Source organism: Labrus bergylta, chromosome 11 (genome assembly GCF_963930695.1).
Source record: "Labrus bergylta chromosome 11, fLabBer1.1, whole genome shotgun sequence".
Taxonomy (NCBI): domain Eukaryota; kingdom Metazoa; phylum Chordata; class Actinopteri; order Labriformes; family Labridae; genus Labrus; species Labrus bergylta.
The window spans coordinates 24235536-24258442 of NC_089205.1; the positions used below are offsets into that span (position 1 = coordinate 24235536).

The 22907-nt window shown below is 39.2% G+C and overlaps 1 protein-coding gene across 1 annotated transcript in view; it reads right to left on the reverse strand.

The window, feature by feature from the left end:
* Positions 1–603: 603 nt before the first annotated feature.
* The window catches only part of b3glcta (beta 3-glucosyltransferase a), a 56547-nt gene continuing 34243 nt past the window's right edge, over positions 604–22907 (reverse strand). Inside the window, exons 5-15 of the mRNA XM_020634868.3 lie at positions 22107–22183; positions 21300–21411; positions 19218–19354; positions 19056–19119; positions 17972–18100; positions 13673–13742; positions 11919–12032; positions 5236–5335; positions 4191–4310; positions 3205–3349; positions 604–1157 (exon numbers count right to left, since the gene is read on the reverse strand). Of these exons, the coding sequence (XP_020490524.1) occupies positions 990–1157; positions 3205–3349; positions 4191–4310; positions 5236–5335; positions 11919–12032; positions 13673–13742; positions 17972–18100; positions 19056–19119; positions 19218–19354; positions 21300–21411; positions 22107–22183 (1236 nt within the window). The 3' untranslated portion in view covers positions 604–989. The remainder of the gene's footprint in view (positions 1158–3204; positions 3350–4190; positions 4311–5235; positions 5336–11918; positions 12033–13672; positions 13743–17971; positions 18101–19055; positions 19120–19217; positions 19355–21299; positions 21412–22106; positions 22184–22907) is intronic.

Below are 22907 nucleotides of genomic sequence, written 5' to 3' on the forward strand. Positions count from 1 at the left end.
CCCATTATAATCGAGTTATGTCAAGTCTGCAGGAATGAAGCATTTTGAAGCATTACTGCACATTCTTTTTTTTTTTATATGGCAAACAGCCAGGAGAAAGGTTTAATTCTCCAGCCCAGGCTCAAGGTCCTTCAAAGACCTTCGATAATAATGGTCAGAGCATCATCAAGTCTGACATTTAATTATCTGATGAAAAAAAGTGAAAATGAAAAATGAGATCTACTATACCTCAGGATATCAGCTAATGTTTGACGGGAAACTAGTCCATGAAATGAGATCAATTTGTCCGGCTGAATTTAAAGTGAGCCTTAAAAACAGATGGCAAGAAATGTTATGAAATGACTTAAAATAGATGTAGGACTTTTTTTTTTTTTTGCATGAGCAGCTGCGGAGCCAATAAAAGACTCCATATTGGTTACATTTTAGTGCAAACCTTCAGCAGCCTCTAGAGAGCTCTAATGCTGCCTTTCAGCTCCTCCAAGCTCTCTGTGTTCATACTGTAGTTTCACCCTCAATTAACCTTTAACTATTTAATAATTTATACATGACTGATTCAAGCTAAATCCCATTAATAGGCCACCGATGAAGAAGAAAAGCAAGACATTCTCAGATATTAATCCTTTTATGTCAAAAAAGAGCACATTGGACAGCATAAGTGATGCTTTTTGAAAGATACAGTACCTCTCCTCCAAGGTTTACATTATTCACATGTTATAAATATACATATATTACACCCTTATTTTCTAAAGAAACACAACCTCAACATGCAACTCAGTCATTAAATCTCTCACATTGTAAGTCATGGACTTACACACACACATCGTTCGTCTTAATAACAGTTCAACATCAACAATACAACAACATTTACAGCTATGAAGGACAGTTCCTTGACTCCATAATACACACATACATACTGTACACTCACTCTCTCACACACAAGCTCTCTACATACATAGATGTTCATACAGGCTTCTATGTGCTTAAAAATCCTATAACTCCGTTTTGACGCTCTTATTGAGTCCATCTGAAGTTTTCGCCACCGAGTCATCCTTCAGCCATTTGTTGAAAACAGCGACCGGGTCGATGTTCCAGTGTTTATGGAAAGAAATGGGCACCTGGTGAGCTAAGAAGTCTCTGGAATAGTCCTCAGGGCGGGCCTGAAAGGTAAGATGAAGTACAGTAATTTACATTTAGAAGTAGTCACAGTAGATTGCGTGCAAGTGTTGCAAAGAGCGAGAGTGAAGGTTTGAAAACTTGTGTTTACATTGCATTCGATATGGCACAGCAATAACCGAGCCCCTGAATCTATTATGTTTGAGAAATTATCTTCAGCCACACCACAGTCACTGATATGTCACAACACTTTGTTTCTGGAAACACTTTTGACACATCGGTTCATTTGTCAAATGGCTGTAAAATGAGTGTCTGATTAAAGGTCCTCATGTTGCACTCTCTCACTTCTCCTTGTTAGACCCCTTGTATGATTGGCATCCAACTCAATCTTCGGTAGGATGGAATACATTCAAACCTCTTTCACAGGAGGCATTGTGACTTGTGAGAGTACGAGAAGCTCAGCTGTAAATAATTGCTCTTTCAGTTTCTGTCTTTTGGTATTACACATGCCTGTAAAATGTCAAACTGTTTACTTTGAAATGCAAATCGTTTAACAGTTTTTTTTCTCATAACAAGACAAAGGTCCTAGTTTATAGATGACCTGTATCAGATTTGCATTAATAGGGGGAATTAATGTCATCACTTACTGCAACACTTGCATACAACAAAGCCATTCTTAATGTTAGAGGTCAAAGAAAAAAAAACCCTGCTGAAAAGAAAGAGAAAGTGATTGGTAGAGTTTGGTGACCTTTCTTGATACGTGGTACAGATCAGCCCACTGTCAGCCTAAAGGAAACGCTACAGTCATGTTTAAGTTACTATAAACTCCAGTTTCTGACCTTGAATACTGATCACCTGAACATCTGAGTTATAATTACTACCCAGAAAGCTCAGATATACATGAATGCCAAATCCACTGTTCAAGGTAATTAAGCCTGTGTTTCATTGATTGGGTGCTATGATGTCACCGTAGAGCATTTCTGACCTTCACAAAACCAGCTCTGTCACCATCTTTGGTTGTTCAATTTCATGACCATCATGTTACACCAATGGGAATAATCATGACCATCCGTTACTGTAAAACTGTCGGGATCCATTCAGTATGACGTGAATGTGACATGATGGTGCATTACAACATGTCAGCAGAAAAAAACCTCCTGATACTCTAAGTTTGCAGTCATTTTTCCCCCCATGTAGGTCTTTTCGCTATAGGAGACATTATGTGACAGCCAGGAAATTACAATTACCTCTGACTGAATACATGCTCGGATATAATTGGCGTTTCCAACTCAGCAGTTTCATATTATGAAATCTAACGTATGCCATAGAAGCTGCCTGCACATTTGTGTCTGCATGCTGCGAGAAATATGAAATAACATTCTCTTTGCTGGGTTAGGATATGAAGTTGGATAAATGAACAAAATTTGAGTGCGTGAGCTATAACTCACGGTTTTCATGTCTATATGCTGTTCTTCAGATTTAACACAATAACAGTTAGTAACATGTTTCTCCAGAATCCAAAATAAAAAGATTGAAAAAAAATGCAACCGAGCGACTGATGATAGCTTGAGCTTCATCTGACTGCATCACAGTGGTTTGAAAGCATGGCCGTTATAGCCAGGCCTGCATCTAAAAGGTAAAATATACCTATGCTGCATGAGAAGCATTGCTTGAGTTCATACAATCATTTTCCATATTTATCGCATTAAATTCTTACCTTTGTGTTGTTGCTGTTTTTCTTTTGCATATGCTCATATCACGAAAACAAAGAAATTGTGAAAAACTGGCCAGCCCTAGTGTGCAGGATCTCTTGACATCAGATGGTCCAAACTGTTTTATGGACTAGCTGATCTGTACGATTCGCTTCATGATTTTTCACCGAATGAAATCCTGTTTTTTTTAGAGTTATTAGAGGCTGTACATGGGGCGCACAAACCCAACTACTCGGCCACCACCGCCCAAGAAATTCATTTTTCAGTATTTTTTTGTCGAGAAAGAATTCAAAAGGTAAAAAGATCAAAGACAAATAAGTTCAGAGAGAGAGAGAGAGAGAGAGAGAGGACACAAAAGGGATGTAGTGTGAATCCAAACCTGGTGGAAGAGCGGACTGTGTGTGACAGGGAGTCCCAGAGCATTGAGGCACATTCCCAGCACCATGTCATCCGGCGCATCATCGCTGTAGCACTTACACCCGCTGTCAAGAAGACGAACCACTGCCTCCCTGCTGAACACCATCCTGCAGCAACAACACAGACACATATCACAAACACACTGAAGAGATACATGACACCCGCCGATTTAGATGCAATTCAGAAGCAAATGTGAGAAGTGACCAGAAAATCAAATGTTCTTCTTTCGTCTGTCGTCTTTAAGTTCATGCTTATCTTATTAACTCGGAGTGGAGTGCGACTGCAAATAACGCTGAGAGGGAGATGTTGTTTTCTGTGATCAGCTCCAAACAACAATTACGTGACAAGTCTTTGAAAGGGACGCAATTACACTTGAAAAAAACCTAAGCTGCCAAAAGAAATCGTTTATTGCCACTCAGAACAGTTTTTAGAAGATATCCCTTTTGAGAGAACTGACAGTTGCAGTGCTGTTAAGTGTCACAGAAATTGAAGGGTCCCTAAATAGTTTTCTCACACATGGCTCAGTCACAGATTTATCTTTAATGCAGCTTTCCTCCTGCACTGACAGCTGACATTTTGCTTTCTTGCCCACTTTTACTTGCATTCAATAACAGAGCTTTCAAAATGTGTATCCTGTGGAGCTGCATTACTTTTATAAATGTTTTCATGCAGGGTGTGTATTAAAGACTCCCCTCCTTTTCTTATCAGCTGATGCTGTCTGTCTGCTGTATTTTCTGGTGTTTTATTCCATATTTATTTTCTCTCTTCACCGTTACATAGTCTACAAACCAACATTTCCCTCAGAGGGGACACACATTTTTAAGCTGAATGGAAATTGTTTATCTGTAAATTACAGATTTCAGGTTTTCCATTACAGATTTCGTACTCCCACTGCTGCGTCTGTATCTTTTATCATTATTCCCCAAGCATCTGAGAGCTGAAACTCACCCTCCGCCTCCTGTGATGTAGCTGTAGCCGCCTTGGCTCAGGCCGTATCCGTACCTCTCTCCTAAACACACGGGTTCAGAGGGGTCGTAACAGCTCAGCAGCATCTGCAGTCTGGGAAGGCTGCAGAGAGAAAAGATCAAACTCATCACACTCTCATCATCACCATCATCTTCACACAGACATGCCTGCACTCACACACACATAAGAACCTGCCCGTTTAGAGGCTGGAAAAACTGCTCTCCCTGCGGCAATATCACACATCAGGAGGACTCAAAATGAAGTTCAACCTCACATTTATGAAGTGCAGCCAGCTGGACTTTAATTTATGTACTGGGCTTCTTAGATGTTCAATAGGATGGTAATATCTCTGAGACTCCTTTTCCCTGAATACTTTTAAAGCTGTTAGAATCTCTGGGTTAAAGAAGTGAATAAATGTAAGTCAAACTGAGGGAACACTGGAAGTGTAACAGGGTCATATGGAGTTTCATATCTCACCCATTTGTTCCAATTACAAAAAAAACCCCCTCTTATATCTGTTATTTAACGGGGATGAACACAGAACTTCAGTTCTTAGAGCCCCCCTTCAATCTTCCTTCTTCTGTGGTTATTTCTTTGAATTCCTCCCCCCTTTTTTTAAAGTACCCTGTGGGGGACATGTGTGTTTTTCTCCTTTTAGCTCATTTGTAATCCTAAACTATCCCCTCATGTATCAGATTCTTATTTCACAGAATAAGAATCTGGGTCTGTCCCGACCTGATAATAAATTGTTTTTTTTTTATAGAACTGGCACTGAAAAAATGATTGCTGCTAGCTCAAAGTTTCATGAAACTTAGCTGACTTATTTGGTGTAATTGTTTTTTTGTTTGTTTTCAGAGTAGCTGAAGCAGACAATCGTGTTACTCTGTGTTTATGAGAAGAGAAGGTGTTCAATCAAAGACAGATCCTGGTGTTAGAGAGCCTTTCCTCTCTAACAAACACCACACACAAGTTCACCACTTATACAGAGACATTGTTGAAAACCTGTTTCCAGGTCATGATAATGTACCTGATCAGCGTGTCATCGTCCACAACAACGAGCCACCGGGTGTTTGGGACAGAGCTGCTCAGAAATCTTTTCAGTATGGCGAATGTTTTCCCACAGTGTCCTGCAAATAGAGTCGTGCTATCATTAGATGGGCCTGTTGGACTTGATCACATATTGACTTTATGCTGTTTTCTAGTTGACAAAGATAAATGACCCTGTTACAGGAAGAAAAACACACTTGGCATTAGCCGGTTTTTCCATGCGCACACACGTCTGGATACACACATGCATAAACAGGACAGCAGCTGTGTGGCTAAAAGACAACTCCACAGTCATAAATTATGCAAATGTTAAAGGATTTTAAAAAGGCAAGCAAGGCTAATGAACGGTCACAAGATATAACTACAAACACAGTTACAGTTAGCCAAGGAGAAGACGTTAGAGTAAGCCTCCTTAATGATGCTGCAACTACAGCGCCCTTCAGTTCAATGAAGGAATGTTTTCAGCATGAATGGCTCTTTTGGAAACATTATCATCATCTTCCAACTGATAAGAGACTCATTAGAAAAGGCCTGTGTTGTTTAAAATAAACCATATAAAATGATTTCAGACAACTTTTAGTCATTACACCCTCTTGATGAGAGCCTTTTAGATGGCATTAAGAAACAGGGTGCTGATGATCTACAGCAGCTGTTAGGTCGCGCCCCAATGTATCCACCCCTTCATGTCCCATCACATAAAAGCATAAAACACACACAAATAAATATATATATTGTCACTATATTGTCCATATCTAACATTTGCTGTTTTCATTTAGATTTCCGCATTATAAGCCTCTAGAGTTTCAACGTGTGAAGGTAGCACACCTGAGGCTGGAGGCGGAAACATGACTGACCTTGAAGTGAAAAGATGCACAACAAAATGACCCTGCAATCATTCACAAGGTTTGCATTGCACAGAGTTAATCTTTTCATCTTTTGGATGCCAGAGTGTGTCCTCTGGAGCTTTGTGAGCGGACGGACAGGTGTTGTCTAAAATTCCGACATTCTCAAACAAATAATAAGGTATGTTTGGCATGACGGGCCAGGGAGATCAAACTTTCGCCGTGGCGCGTTTGACGTGACTGCCAGACGGAACAAAATGTTCTGGCAGCTCCCGAAAAACAAAAACAGTGACGCTTTAGTACAGAACAAATAAGAGGAACCCAAGGATATATACTCATCAGAATCCAAATATCTGCACAGCATCACGGCTGAGAGCGGAGACGCAGAAATCCCAGGTGGCAAGCATCTCAAAGAATACTGAGGCCCTGCTGTTTTATTTATAAGGAACCCAAGGTGTTTTTTCTTGGTATCTGAATATAGAATAAGTAAGGACACCTTGAACCACTGACAGGAATAAAATCCAACAACACACTTTTTTTTGTAGAAGCCTGGTAGGAGGAGGCAAGTGAGTGATGTCAGGGTCCCAGAAAGAGTTAGTAAATTCCACCTTCACTTCTCGTACAGACAGACACAAGGAGATCATGCCACAAATAGCCTTTTAAGTGTTTTCTATGATCAGTTCTTCATTCTCTGAAATATTGGAGGAGTACAACACTTGACCATGAATAGCTTGAGTACTTTAATACAAAGTTTCAATTCTTGCATCAACCTTGCCTTCACCTTCTCAGGAATCTAATATGTATAACCAGCTACTGGTGAGTTTTCTTCATTTTATAACAATATAAAGTAAGGCTGTTATGTTTTTACAAGGTTACTTAGTGACTAAAGATACAAGCAGCATAACAACTGGGCAGTTTGAATAAAGCTTATTTTTCATATTGAACGATGTCATTTCATGTTTTTGAAGTTTTAAGATCAGCTTTTTGGATCTGTTCATCACTGTTTTAGATAAAACTTATGAAAACCATCCATCTATCTGTCAAACCTTCATGTCAAGAATTACAAACTTAGGGCCACTTTAATAGCAAAGTTAGCAACAGTTCTCCACTAACAGTTGTTGCTCTTTTGAAAGGGAAACGTGAAGTGATGAGAAACTTGACATTCTGAACTCTTTTCAATAAATACAAACATTAAATACATGTAAGTGATGTATGTCGTTTAACAAATGGCTTTCAAAGCTTTGAATGGTAGTTCATGAATCAATGAAGTCAGTCGAAGGTGAAAGAATAAAGTCTAATGGTGGTGATATATTCCTGACATACTGATGCTGCTTGACTGTTAATGATCTCTGAGGTCGTACTCAGACGTCATCAGCATAAACCTCGAGTTCTTGGAAAGGAGCAGAGGGGGATTAACCAAAAAGAAAAAAAAAATGTATGTGCTGATTTTTGCTCCATTTTAATCCGATAACTTATTCAGCATGTGGGTTTAAGGCACTGAGGAAAAGATAAAATACTTATTTTCATTTGACCTCAATCATTGCAGTGCACACCTATCTGATGAATGCAGTCGCTGTGCTTTAATGTGTGTCCCTAAATGCCTGGGACTCCAGAACATATTTCAGTTTAAAGATACAGTATAATACTCATTTTATGTTCTGTTGTCATGGTGTTATTGATTACACTAATCATGCAATCCAATCATGTCTATTCATGTAAATCCAATCTTCTGTATGATGTAAAAGGCATCATGAGGGATCTGTTGATTGACAGTTAAACTAAACTGAGAGAAAATTTGGTGTAGGGCTTCTTCAAACTAGAGAAAATCCTGCTGTCTTAATGATGGACTGTGGATTTCTGCCAAAGCTCCAATTCTTGTTTGCTCTCCAGAAAGTTTTAAATTCTGACACGCAGCGTAAGGTAAAATTAAAAAGAAAGAGCCATTTCCTGGATGATCTATGAGACACACTCATCCAACTCTGGCTTCAAAAAATACACATAGAATTCATTGTCTGAGTGGAGCAGAGCTCCAGCTTTTCCAGAATAAGACATCAAACTTTCACCACAGCTACACCAGATCTGGGTACCCCGCTTTACAGAGTGTGTCTAGTTATTCAAATGAGCAGGTTTGAGCAGCCAGAAAAATTCCACTTGATTTTTTTTTCCCGGTCATGCCATAACCAGCTGCCAGCCTGGCAATGTGCTAAATGTGAACAGAAGCGCACATCATCTCCTGCCCTGCCCCCAGAGTCTGTGAGGAGGGGCAAATCTCATCACAAATCTCATCTTAAAATGCCTGCTCTGAAACCGTTTAACAAGCTCACAACAGGAAAACATTTAAGTCTGCAAAAAGTCAATCTTTTTACAGACCTATTAGAGTTGCAACAGTAACTGATTAATGATTCAGGGAGAACCTTTACTTATTTGGTCGACCATCGGATGAGAAGATTGGATGTTTTCCCTCAATACATATCAAAGGAAACTTAAAATATTTGGGTTTTGTACTGTTGATCAAGTAAAAAAAAGATGAATTTCCTGAGTGGTTTTATAGACCATTAATCAAACAGTTAAGAACATATAATGAAAACATTACATGGCTGCAGCCCTGTTAACTCTTCATTTACCTTTCATTAAATACATAGAACAAGCTCTGCCATTGAAATAGTCAAGGTTATTGTCCTTTTTTAAAACTTTGTCACAGTTGCATTTCTGGATATTTTTGGGGTTTTAGATGAAATACTGAAAACATTTATTCAGAAAAGTTTCCTATATTCAGTGCATGCCTGCAGGTGGACTGAACCACTAATGAGATGAAAATCAGTGAGTCAGAAGAACACTGTCACCACAATACGAGAAACAGTTTTAGAGATTTAACACTTATAGTTTGGGGCTTTTTAAGTAGTCAATTCACAAACATGTCTGGTTTCAGCCAAACAGGGTTTGACTTTAACATCGGCGATGCATTATAAACTGCAGAGTACCGAGGTGACTTGGGGGATTATACTGCTGCCTTCCTCTTACTCTTCACTCACCAGAACACCAATTTCACATCAGCTATGGCATCTCAGGGAGTTATACAGTAATGACTTAATCTTTGTGAAATGCATCACTGACTTCAGGAAAAATACATAGATGTGTGGTTGTTGTGATTACAGATATTTGCAGTTACTGGTGCCAATTAACCTTCAGCAAAGGATGTATGTTGTATGTGTAGCCCTTGACAAACCAGCAGTCTTTAGTCACAGTTAAAGGCTCCTCCATCACTACGGCTTTCTATGATGACAGGGATTACTGCCTTCTGCTTGTGACATGATTCCCACTAGTGCAGCTGGAGATACATATTCAGAACCTTGATACATTTTTTTTTTTTAATCAAATTTTCTAAATATTAGACTTTAAGGTAAACTCCCGCACACTGTCTAACTTGCAAACAAACTTTTATGGCACCGTGTCGGTACTAGACCTACATCAAGCAAACGGTTTGTTAAAATGGGACAGAAGCCTGCAAACAATCATCATTATGACGTGAGCTCTGAATCAACAAATTAACAAACAAATAATCACCAACGTCCTGATTGAGATTCCAGATTGATTTTCTATTCTAAATATCAGATTAGAATTGTTTCCGTCTAGGAAAATTCCTCTCATTAAAATACAGTATGAGAGCATTGATAGATGGTGGAAGAAAAACGATATGTACTTAAGCGTCAGGAGGGCAAATGAGCTTGTTGTGGATGTGTTAGAGAGAGGGGAGAGAGAGAGAGGGAGAGAGACAGAGAAGGCAATGAGTTGTGTCACTATCAACAACAAGGAAGCGGCATTCAAGAACGAGGGTTGCATATCAACAACAAACTGGACTGATAACAGAGTAAGGTCGACTTTTATTGTTGAGGAGAAGATCCCACATGTTCGAGCATGTAGCCGGTGGCAGCTTGCATCCCTCACTGCATAAATGCAAAGAGGTTGCAGAAGACGTCCTTGTTAAACAACAAACCGCCAAGGGGACAGCTAGTGAAAGGCGGCTTGAGAGCCAACCTTGTTCAAAAGTCTTTCCAACAACAACCCTAAGCACTCTTACAGTGGGCAGACAGTGGCTACAGCCCATACATCATCCTATTAAGCTGCTACAAGAAGGTCTAAGGTGCAGTTTTGTGCCAACAGCCATCAGACTGTAAAATAATTTGTGCCCAAATGGCCTCTGGCTCAGGCAACCAGGAGGCTGAAGCAGAGAGCTGCTGCTGTCTCCACAAAAGAACATGGGTTGCTTTGAACACTCATAATATCTCACACCTGTTTCTCATTATATCTTTATCCAAGCCATGTTTGTGCATCTCCTCAAAATGTGATCCTGATATCTTTTTTGTTTCCAAAATATTTTAATGAAGGACATATGGAAGGCATTAAATGTACAATTAAGTCAAAAGAAATCTTTATTTTAAACGAAATAAAGCTTAAAATAAAGTTTAAAATTCTGAAAATAAATAAAGTTCAGCGTTTTTCTTTCTACAACAAACAACACAGCCCTCACCACCTGCCCATCCCCACATGCCCACGTCATGAAAGACGGTTTGATACAGGTTTACAGTAATACAGGAGGACATTAAGGGAGAAATCAGACCAATAAATAACAGTGGAGTTGAAAGAGTGGTTTCACATTTTAGGGTTTATGCTGATTGGCTTTGTTGCGGAAACTTAAATGTTTAATAAATGTTTATCCCTAGAGCGATAAAAAAAAGGAGAAACTGGTCTCTGTCCACGTATAAACTATAAATGATCAGACATTGTTTTGCATGGATACTGAGTCTGAACTTTTGTGTCTGATAGAAAGAAAAATAAATAAAGTTCAGTATGTGAGGATTGCATTCTGTAAAATTCTTTGTCGAGGAGCAGTGATTTTCTGGACAGGAGGTCACTGGACCTGGTTCAGAACATTCCTCCCACATGAAACCAGTCAACCTTAGAGGCCTCAGGCACATTGTGTTACCTTTAGACAGGTCAGGCCAACGCTTTCTACATGTTTTAGGTCTTTAAGCTACACCTGCTTCAAACTGCCACTGCTCTTTGATGCACAATGATAAGGCTTGTATCGGTCTTCACATACAACTTTTGCCGAGGGAGCGTAGAGGCGAGGTTCGGAAAAGTATTTTTTGAAGCGTCATCCGGCTGCATTTGAAGAGTTTTTAAAGATGAAATGAACAGTTAGTCCGGCAAAGTTCAAAAGGTTAAGGTGTCTGGTGGTTATGAACAAACTTTTAACAAGTGATGACTGAACTTGTGCCAGATAATTTTCAGCTCTGGGGAAAACATTTCATTGATTGAATCTAGACAGACCTGCAGGGTGTGCAGCTCAGCAGGGGAGGTTGGCTGAGCTCCAGGTGAGTAAAGGTAAAGTTTGTGCTTCTCAGTCAGAGGAAAGTGCCTCAGATTTAAGAAACAAAAATAGTGCAGGAACATTTAAAGCCTGGGAGTTTTTAGAGATTATTATTATTTTTTTTTACCAATTACCTGAAAACTCAAATCAGAGCTGATAAAAAACGGCTTGAGGATTGAATGACACACATTGTATTGCCATTGTGTCATTTTGTGGAGTAAACACTTTGAGACAAAAAGTTGGATTTCACCGCTGACTCAGCTACTATACTATACCCTATTCGCCTTTGTTCCTATTCTCCTGCAATATTGTGTTAACTTACTGTCCCATCCCCCTCACAAGGCGTTAGGCTGGTTACCTCCAGATATGCAGCTGACCCTGCACCATTACCCGAGGAACTGCTGCTGAAACTAAGGCTGAAGGAGTTGAGGCTGCAACAGAAACACTTACCTCTCTCAGTATTTGGCACTCCTAAATCGATGGTTGGTATTAAAGGATCCGCATGGTCACTGTAGTACTCTAAATGTAAGGCATGTTTTTCCCAGGTCTTCTTTATCACTGGAACTGGAACAAAGGAGAGAAAAAACAACCATATGTTCACCGAGTTTGAACAAGCAGACTTCTGATTTACAATCTATTTTTAGTAGAACACTTTGTTTATATATACGCAAAAGTGGAGGGTGAATAGACACATAGTTTTCAATCAGATAAAAAAGTACATCTCGGTCTTTCAGGTATTCTGTGATGACACAAGGCATGGACCCACATGTGTCAGAGTTTGAGTAAACTGTTAAACCAAGCATATATGACAGAAAATAGTTAATACAGTTTAAGCAGAAACACTTTTTACACTTGGAGCAGTAACATTTCAGAACTGTGAGTGTTTGGGTATTCCGGAAATAAATATATATGTAACTTTTAGTTTCTGTCAGCTTGTACTTGATGCAGTGTAACACATGCACACAGGACCTGCAGCCTTCTGACCTTTTCTCCTCTTTACAAAACAGGAACACAGCAGATCACTGGATCTGTCTGAGCTATTTCTTCTCTTTACACACACTCTCTTTTTTAAAATACATTTTAATCATCTGTCTCTGATCTAATTCCAGCCATCACCGTTTAAGCTTTTCTTTCCGACGAGATTTAATTCTGACAAACGAGACGTCAAGAAACGTAGAATAATCAGAAGTGTGCAGCAGCAGATGGAAGCTGTATTCAACCCTCATAGATAAACAAAACAGAGTCAGTGTGGCAAATTGAATCCTGAAAAATCAAACCAAAAAAAAAAAAAAGAAGCTTTTAGTGTCTTCAAAGGCCAACCAGTGACTAAACTGATGATGAACAGCATGGAAACCTACGCTCCAGACTTCAAGTTATGTCAAATGAAATCAAAATAGAAACGACATGCAGGTCAGGTTTTTAGTTTTCCTCAGTTACTGTAGTAATCAATAGAGTCTAGGGTTAGAAAGCAGACATGCAAATTACACATCTCTAATTGTAGCAACTTAAGAGTGTTTAACTTGTTTCTGTATCAACACGGATTTGGATGACTGAGCATTTTGTTCTCTATAATAACTCCAGATAGAGGAGATTAAAACAGCTTTACACTGAGTGCCATTGTAAATGAAATGTGATGCTCTGTCAAGTCTAATGTGTATTGATCTAAACTAACCTTTGATACATCAATCTAATATTCATTTTCATCTTGTCTACCTTTGAAACCGACAATGGCAGCTTGGCAGAGGAAACAGTAATTAAGGTAATTAGTGCGATCACTTTGTGAGATATCCTTTGAGAGTCGTGAACAATTTGTCTGATCTCTCTGAAATGAACCCGCTACGTTTTTAAGGTTCAAAGAGAAGCGGCTTGATGCCATGTAGAGCTTGCAAATAAACGGCTAAACGTCCGTAAGTGATTGTGAAACAGCTGCAGGGTGGTTGGATGATAGTACCTCTCATGCATCAAGGAGGGGATATCATTTAGCAGGTCAAGGTGTTTTTGTAGCTTCAATACTGGTCAATCTTTTCAGACACAGCGGTGAAATTATGGAGTGAAAGCGTTTGTGATGGTAATGAGATAAACCTCTTATTTGGTCACACGTGTCAAAGGTAAAACAAATCCATTAAAAGAAAACAAAGTGCACAAACATGCCGTTTTGAGAGAAAATGTGCATCTCTGTTTGATTCTGTGGGCGCGTGACTCACCTCGTTCACTGTGAAACTTCCTACACGTTTTCACAGCAACAAATAGATCTTCTTTATTTACAGGCTCCCCCTTTGATGAATAAAATAGGGGACATAAATCAGTGAAGTGCTTGCAGGAATAAACAGCATAAATTACATTTAATTACAGCTGAATCAATATTACATGCAGCAGAATGGTTAGAAAGAAGTTTTCCTGGCGATATGAACAGTCGGAGCGATCAGCGGGGGGAGTTTTCGCCAAAGGGAAGTTAGAAGAGAATATTTCTGTTTATGTGCTGAGGTCATTTTGCCCTCTGGTCGTCTTTGGCTCTTCTTATTAAAGACAGCTGATAAATCTGAAGCCCATTAAAAAATATCAGAACTACATTTAAAATAATTGATTAGTCCCTTTGGAATAAAAAAACAAACATTAGTAAGACTAAAAGAGATTAAAATAATTATAAAGATGGATTATGAAAATGATTTCCGATGACATTTTTGACACATTTGATTAAACTCTTTTCACACAACAACTGCGATCAATAAAATCTAATTCATTGGAAACAAGTACAAATTAAATTAAGGGTTTGTGCGGTCACAGGACTGTAATGAGTCAATTCAACCAATTCAGACTGAATGAACTGATTGGACGCTCCTTATTGCTGAATGAACGATTGTATGATACACATGTCCGCCTATAGATATACTGTATGTAGGCTACTTGCCCAACTGCACACAATCTGACCACAGTCTGAACTGAAGTTAGTTTAGTTGTTACACTGGAAAGAAAGAGAAAGATTAACACAGTTAACATGGACAATGACCTGCTCCAATGCGCCTCTCCTGCACTAAAAATGTGGCTTTACATGTTCTTGTGGCTTTAACCATCCTCGTTGTTAGACACGTCCAAAGTCTAGCTTGTTCTTACTGTTCTTAAAAATCAGCTTTCTTCTTTTTCAAATGATAGAAATAAACCAGATGGAACTGCTCGTCTTGCATCTGTGAGTCGCTTGTTCCAAAATTCAGACAAAGAGGTTTTCTTCTCTTTGGCCAAAACAGTCATCATAAAGATTCAATAAATCAAAAGAAGATACAGAATGCATTAAAGATAGATGCTACATTAAAATGTCATCAGCTGCTGCACTAACCATTCATTTTCTAAAAAGCACACGTATAATAGATGAGCGGTAAAGTCACAATCTCCTGGTATAATGATCAAGCCTGAACATCACAGACTTTTACATTACATTGAGTGATGTAGCTTATGATTACTTTCATTATCGTTAATTTTTTTAATCTTCAATTCATGTTTTTCCTGTTTTGGTGCTTGACACTGTTATACATTATTGAAGTTTAAATGTTGCATTAAATATAAAAAAGTGCTAAGTTAAACATCCGATAGTTACACAGCAACATTATCTTTCAATGGGAGTCATTTTAGCAGCCATGCTGGTGGACCTTTGTCCAATATTCACTCTTTTTTGGGAGTCTTTAATGTAGAGGAGGACAGTAGAAAGAGAAGCAAACCATGGTGAGAGTTGTGCTTGACATGTGGCAAAGTGCAGAAGGTCAGAATCGAACCTGGGCTGCTCACTTCGAGGACTTCAGCCTCTTCACATGGGGAACACAATGAGCCAGCTAGGCTAGGTGCCCCTAAATATTAACTCTTATAACACCTGGTCTCCAAAAAAGGACTGAGGGAAATGTCAGTTCTTTAGCTGCTAACGCTCCCTGATGTTCAGCATGCGAGCAGTTAAAGATAGTTGAAGAGTAAAGGTTGCAGCCACACAGCTAAACAATGACCTGAAACTTACTGTGCAATTAGTAAAAAGGTCAAGCTGCTGCTGATGAGGCGATAATCCTTCTTTTCATCGTCATTTGATAAATTCAGGTGATCAAAATGTGCACAAATCCATGAAAGCAGTACATTTAAAACAGATGAAAAAAAGAGTTCACAGCCACACAGACTGAAGGTCAAAGTGACTTCATCTAAACAACATTTCAAAACACAAAACTGATTCTTCATCACACTTAGTTTGGTTAGCTTGTTAGCTCTTCTGACCAAAAAAAAACAATACAATGAATAATAATAATATTTCAAAGTTAATAATTGCTCAATATATATCTGTCAGCACAAGTCATCCCTCAAATGGAAACTTCCAGGACGTCAGACTGCACTGATGTACTGACTGCACAACAATATAAAACTCATTCTTATCACTTTGCTTCTTGCCGTGACCACTCTTCCACTCTTCTTTACATTTTTGAAAGACAGACTCGTGTCTGATACAAACTGAAGAAGCCTGAAATGCTGAAATGTGCAGCATACAGAGCGGAACAAGAGTTTATTGCTACTGGACATGTTTTGCTGCTCTGACTTCTTCCTATATTGTCCTCCTTCACCTCCTTCAATCTGCCCCTCGAGGCTCTCCATTCTTGGTGGACTCTGGGGCCTTAGGGCTGTGGTGGCCCAATGGGCAATTTGTTGTGCGACTGTTTCCCTCTCTGGCTGATTACGATACGTCCCCTCTTGTTTTGTGTGAATGGGAACCTCTCCCTGAATACTTAGTAAACTGTGACCTTCATGCCTCCACACTGGCTGCTACAGTGTTTGTTCTGTTTTCTAAGGACATGGGTTTCCATTGAGAGGGAAACTACATGAATATAAATCTGACTGTTCAGACTACAGCAGACAGATCTTCATTAGCACAACATGAACATGCAGTATGTGAATCACACATCACTGGATTTAGTTTGCCAAATCTAAAAATCTAAATTGAGACACTTTCAGCTTCAGCTCTGGCATCGCAAACTCGTCTTGCTTTGCCTGCGAGCAAAAACGTTAAGATCCAGGCTACAGTCTTATTTCTCTCTAACCTTATTGATGACTGTGAGTTGCATGTCATGTCAGTAACTTCTGGCTAAATGTTATCTGACCTTCTGATCTGTTCACAAACTTATTTCAGAGAGAGCAGATATAACGCTAAATCTGTCAATCGATCTGGAGCAGAGCTTCTGTTCATTCAATATATCTACTGAATATAATGGAGGACAGGATGCACAAAAGAAGACTACACTCTGACTGTTACTTACTTTTAGACTTTTTCATGATGGTTTTCTCCCACTCAGATAAACACTGCTCCAGTGTAGCCTTCAGAAAACTGCCAATTATTTCTATTCTAAGAAAGCGCCCGCCTCATGGACATTTCTCACTTAAACTTAAAACCTACTGTTATATCTTTCCTCTGGATTACCTAGTAAATATGAAATGACATGCGGGATCATTTACGAAAGATCAATACTCATTTTGTAATAAAGCTTTTACTCCGATATGAGAGATGAGAGATATTCAATGAGTGGTTATACATCAGTGTAGCATCAGTTGCTCTCTATCTGAGCTGTTTTACTCCTCTTTAGTGTCTCCTCAAAGATCCAGTTATCATACAGAGAAGGATTCCTGCATCTGACTCATATATCAAAATCAGCTTGTGGTGCGTAAGTCATTAACGTCATACATATTTTAATGTTTGCAGAACATACTTATTTCTTATATTTTAAACTTGTAATAACTCACCTTTTCCATCTGATGACACGTGTTTTTACATTTGTTGAGCCTACTTATTAGTTTGTTGTTTTCTTATTTTTTAATCATTTAATACCTCACCTTTTCTATTTATCACACACGTTTTTTTATGTTTGAATAATCCTGAAGTTATTTGATCGTGTACTGTATTCAACTTTAAAGAAAAGAAGAAAAACATACCAAGAGGAGGCATGAGAAAGTGTTTGTAATACCTCCTTTTCTCATACGTGTTTGTCATGAAGGATCTCTGCCTGAAGCATCGGAGGCTACGCTTGTTGTATGTAATAGTGCTGTATACAAACCGTTGACTTGACAACAAAGAAACAACACACATTCACATGCAACACATAACCTTAAGCAACGTACGCTTTCCTTTAAACTCAGAAGAAAATATGTGGGATGAATGACAATAAACTTCTGTGATAGTGATGAGCGAGTGTGTAAGGTGGCTCACTAATGAGATAACGAGGATGAAATGAGAGCTGGTTAGTCATCAGCTGTGGAGGACAAACATTTGCATGTGATTAAACTAAAAGAACATGATTAGTCCAAAAACAGATCTCCTCTTCCTCCTTTGTTTACACTTTAAAACATCTTTTCGCTTAAAACATAATATTCTACTGAATGGAGTGAGAGAAGTTACAACATTCAAGGTTGTTTTTGCATTGCTGCTGAAAGGCCAAATCTCATAATGAAAGCTGAGAACAAACAGATCTGCAGACAGAATAGCTACTCACACACAATGGAGGCCCACTCAGTGTGGTGGCACAGTGGCTGGTCTGAGGGGAGTCCTCTGGCTCCGTGCACAGCTCAGGGACTGCAGTGAGATGTGGGCCGTTCCCGTTGTCCCAGATATACAAGGCAACCTACAATAACGCAGATCACAGTCAGATCTTTCCAAGTTTACAAGCAAAGACGAGATACGATCCGTCACACATTACGGCTTTATTGTAAACATAGAAGAGGGGAAAGGTGAAATGTCGACAATGGGACTACTTTGCTCTCACAACACAACACAACACATTCACTATAAAAAAAGAAGTTACATAAGAGATAAACAGGGGAGGTTAAGAGGGAGTCATTTCGAGCTGGTGAGTGACTCTTTGTGAAGAAGAGCAAAATAAAATCTGGGATTAGTTAAGTATTCTTCAGGGGAAGATCCAGACGTAACAGTAAAAGAATAAGTAATGAGGACGGTACAATCAGTGCCTTCTTAATATTGGAAACTGTCTCAAAGAATTAGGGAAAACAGAAACTGTGAGACGTGATGCTTTGCTGACTTGGAGTGGGAGATTGTCTCATGAGGATTAACCGAATATCCACGTGTACTTGAAATATCCTTCTTTCCACTTAAATTAAGAATTATGTTTTAATGCCAATGAATCTGCAAAATTTCAACTTCTTTCCATTTAAACCTCATCAGTACCTCGTCGACTTTTCATACATTTAAAATTTTATACAGATTTAAAATAGATTCTCTAGGATTCAGCTCATGCCAGTTGGAACAGAAGCACCTTTTCCAGGCTGATCCTGATATCTCTGCTGCTGTGTTTACCCAACACAAACCCCTTGACGCCTCCCTGACTGGATTTCAGTGATAAAAATAAGAGCCTCAATTCCGGGCCACGACAATTCTCCAAAGTAATGAGATTTAGCTTCCAGGTTAGATGGATTCCCTGCCTCCAGTTCTTGTGAAAATGTATTACGGTTGGTCCTCCTTGGTTTGAGTGTGACAAATAAGAAAATTGTTGTAAAAATGGAAGAAAAAAACACGATCCTCATCATCACTTTGAAAACAGACTGACTTGAATGTTATCTTACCTCATGTTTCAGGTCAATGGTGAAGTCAGATTTAAGTGGCTCATCTTTCACTTTATTGGCGAGCCTATAAAGAAATTGAGAGATTTTATTTGTCAAAACATGCAATAAAAAGACAAAAGATAGCCTCTAAAAACAGGAAACAGATTTAGTGCACATCCTCACCGAACAACGAGCGGGATGCTTAAGGCCCAGGCAGCAGTGAAGTCTGGATATTTAAAGACAGAGGGATTCTCTGCGAAGGCGTAGTGATGGATGATGGTCGACTCTGCATCGTGGAGGGGCTTACCAAGAAACCACTCCTGACAAATGAGGAGTACGTGACAGGATGTCAGCATGAGTACAGGGTACATCTCTTCACATTTTACCATTAACATTTCACTGTGAAGTTTCATGAAAGGAAACACTCCGTCATCTGGTGTCACTTGAGAATATTTACACAGCACTTGTCAGGAAACCTTTGAAACTCTTTGTGGTGACTGAGTTTGACACACGCCAAGAAAATAATGAGATTTGTTAATAGCTTGATTTGGATTAATAGACTGATACCAATCTCATGTGTCAACAGTAAAGAGGAGACAGCTGGCTGCAGGTTAAAAAGTGTTTTCCCCTAAATGTTGCACTTTTTATTTTTAATACATATGTAATGAAGTAAGGTGCTGTCAAGTTGTATTTTCTCTACCAATGTGAACAATAACTGACTGTGCTGCCAGGTTATTGATATCTCCATTCACCAGCGCGAGTGATAAAATAAGGTCACATTCATACTTCTAGTGCAACATTTCACACATTTCTTTTCCCACAAATTCACAAAAAGGCACACATGGCGACGCTTAAAGTGAGAGCCGTTGTCTTTCAGAGAGCTGGGTTAACTGAAGTGCATTTACACACATGCACTTGCCAAAGATGATGGCAGCAATGATGTCACCAGGGGGATGAATCGGCAGCCAGGAGCGCTCTTGAATAAATAGTCCTAAGATACACATTGCTATTTAAGCTGCTATTGTTATGCAGGATAAAACAATAATTACTAACTAACCCCTGATTTTACTGTATTATCAATCTTAGTTTTCCTTGGCACTGGACAGATAGTGAATGCGAGTAAAGCACGATCATTGTGATTCCCCCCCCCCCGAGAGAAATGCTGCGTAGAGTTTTTACTTTCACCCGTTTCAAATGGATAAAAGACACAAGCTCTGACTCATTCTCTTTGACAGTATTATAAGTATTACAACGTTGTGTAACTGCTGCCAGTGTCTCAGTGTCTCAGTGTCTAATTGGTGGAAGGTAATTTCAAAGTGGAAGTTGGTTTTGTAAAGAGCAATCACTTAAAACATTCTGAAAAGAATGAAACCCACTTTTTTTTCTTCTCAGTAATAACAAAACACAGCCAGCCACACTGTGTGACAACACCTGAGAGAGAAGTCTTTGCTTTAGGGCATGTTGTAATGAATCAACTCAGAAGGTGATGTATCCATTGTCTCCTCCTCCTCAGGATAAGGTTCATAAGTCATTCACACAAAAATGAATTTCCATCGCTGGCTTGGAAATGAAATATCAGGCTGCAGGGTCTAAGTAGTCTGTGCTGAAAGTGAAAAGGTTTCCGTTAGTTGTTCTGGAAAGTTTTTCTGACGCAGCCCAAATCAAACTTCAGTGTTTGCTGTTTAAAACAAACAAACAAAACAAAACTTCCACAACCCTGTATGCTTTATCCAGCAACATTTGGCAAATGGCCCTTTGGCACATAAAAACCAGCTATAAGTCATGTTGTGGAGGCTTGTCAACAAGTACAGAGAGCAATGACTCACCCACATAATGCATCAAAACATGCAGATTATTCAGATTATGATGCAGAAAAATATGTTTCAAAGCTTAGGAAAAACATCTTTTCATTTCAACCTCCAGCGTATGATCCTGTGACTGCTGAGTTTATCAGATATTTGTATTCAATCTGATGCACCAACTCTGAAAGAAAAATACGAGTGAAGAAACAGGCCTTAAAATAAGTATACAGGAGAGACAGGAGTGTCGTGTGTGACAGGCTACTCTGAGAGCTGGCAGAGCTCAGCAGCTGCAGAAGCCAAAATGATATCCTGCATCTCCTGACTGAACCGGTGAGCGACTAAAACGGAGCTCCAAACAGGAAGCTCTCATACCACTGAAGAATTTGGCTAAGAGAGAAAGAGAGAGGGGAAAAAAAGGAGAGACAGAGAGAGGGATGGTTTAAAATAAATATCTCACACTTACTTTATTTTTGTCATATTTTGCAAGGACTTGAACAAGTTTAGTCATCTTCACATTTGTTTCCTCCTCAAGAAACACGATCCAGGATGAGTTTTTCCCAAAAGAGTGTGATAAGCTGAGGACACACATCAAAAATGCACTTAAATAATAGAATAAGAATAAGTGGAACATCAGCATACACAGACAAATTCTACAAAGAGCCTTTTTTTCCCCCATTTCAGTTGTCTGAGGAACTCTCTCACTGAGGCTCCTGACCCAGTCAGATCAAGCACACACACACAGTTTTTCCCCTGAGGGCAGGAAGACCAAAAAGAAAAAAAAAACATCACAAGCACACAGGCTTTCACTCGATAATGACTCTGGCTTCTTTTTCTGATCTGAGTCCTAAATCTTTATGATGGAGGAAGAAAAAAGTTTGAAATGTTATTTCACGTCTTCACACGTTTATCGAACACATAGAGGAGCTTCAAGAAGGCTCATCATGTAGATGACTGAAGCTAATGCCATTACGGTGCCATTCAGACGACTGCATAACTGCAGTAATTGGCTTATTGTCCCAGTTATGGACACATTAGGAGGGTATTTATCATAATGTGAAGCAATCAATCACAGTAATTGTCTGAGAAGGCGCGTCAAAGCAATCTGAAGCCTTCAAATGAGGCTGACTAAATGTCCTTAAAACCAAAATATAACCTATAGAGTCTCAACAGCAGGAAGACGGAGTGTTTCTCAAACGTTATCTCCTTTACAAAACATAAATCTTTGGTTTATCACATGCTCATTCAATGGTGTGAGCTCAGGGATACTTACTAAGGCAGCAGAGGGAGCATACTCCAATCTCCCTCATTATCTGATAAAGTGTGAAGAAGCAAAAGCACCGGCGGTTTCTGAAAGATACAACAAAACAAAACAAAACACCAAGACAGTGAACTTTAATTACCCTACAATGGCTGAACATAGCGGAAGACAATCAAAAGAACTTTTCTGCAACAAAGGATCCCAGGGTGGCCTGGTGTTTACAGAGACAGTCCTCTAACAGGAAGGTCAATGGTTTGATCAATGCTAATGAGCCGCTCTTGGATTTAGCCCGTCTCACAGCTTTACTTACAGGACTCGTGGTCCTGCACGTTAAGCCTTTTAAATATTTATCACATAAAGCCTGCCTTAGAAATAACACCTTTGCTGCCCTGGCTGCTGTATTTCATACAACATTCATATCTTTCCACCACTCTACAAAGCCATGCTGCTCTCTATTCATGTATGTACAAAGTGAAATGTTTTATCATTCTGGTTGAATGCGGGATTTCAGGGTCTTCTTTTTTTTTTTTTAGTATTTTACATTTCAGACTTCCCAAAAACATTTTCAAGCTGGTACTGCACGAAGGCGAGTTTCTCAGTGATTATCTTTGTATAAATCAAATATGTAACTAAGTCATCGCATGTAATTCCTTTATTCTTTATGTGCTGATGTCAGAACAAACGGTACATGTTGTTTTGGAAACATACTGCTGCATGCTGGGTAGACAAAAAGTATCTCAAATGTTGTGCTGCCTGCCTATCATCGTGACTCAGCCCGGAAGATAAAATGAGAAGTCAGTGCATCGAATACAA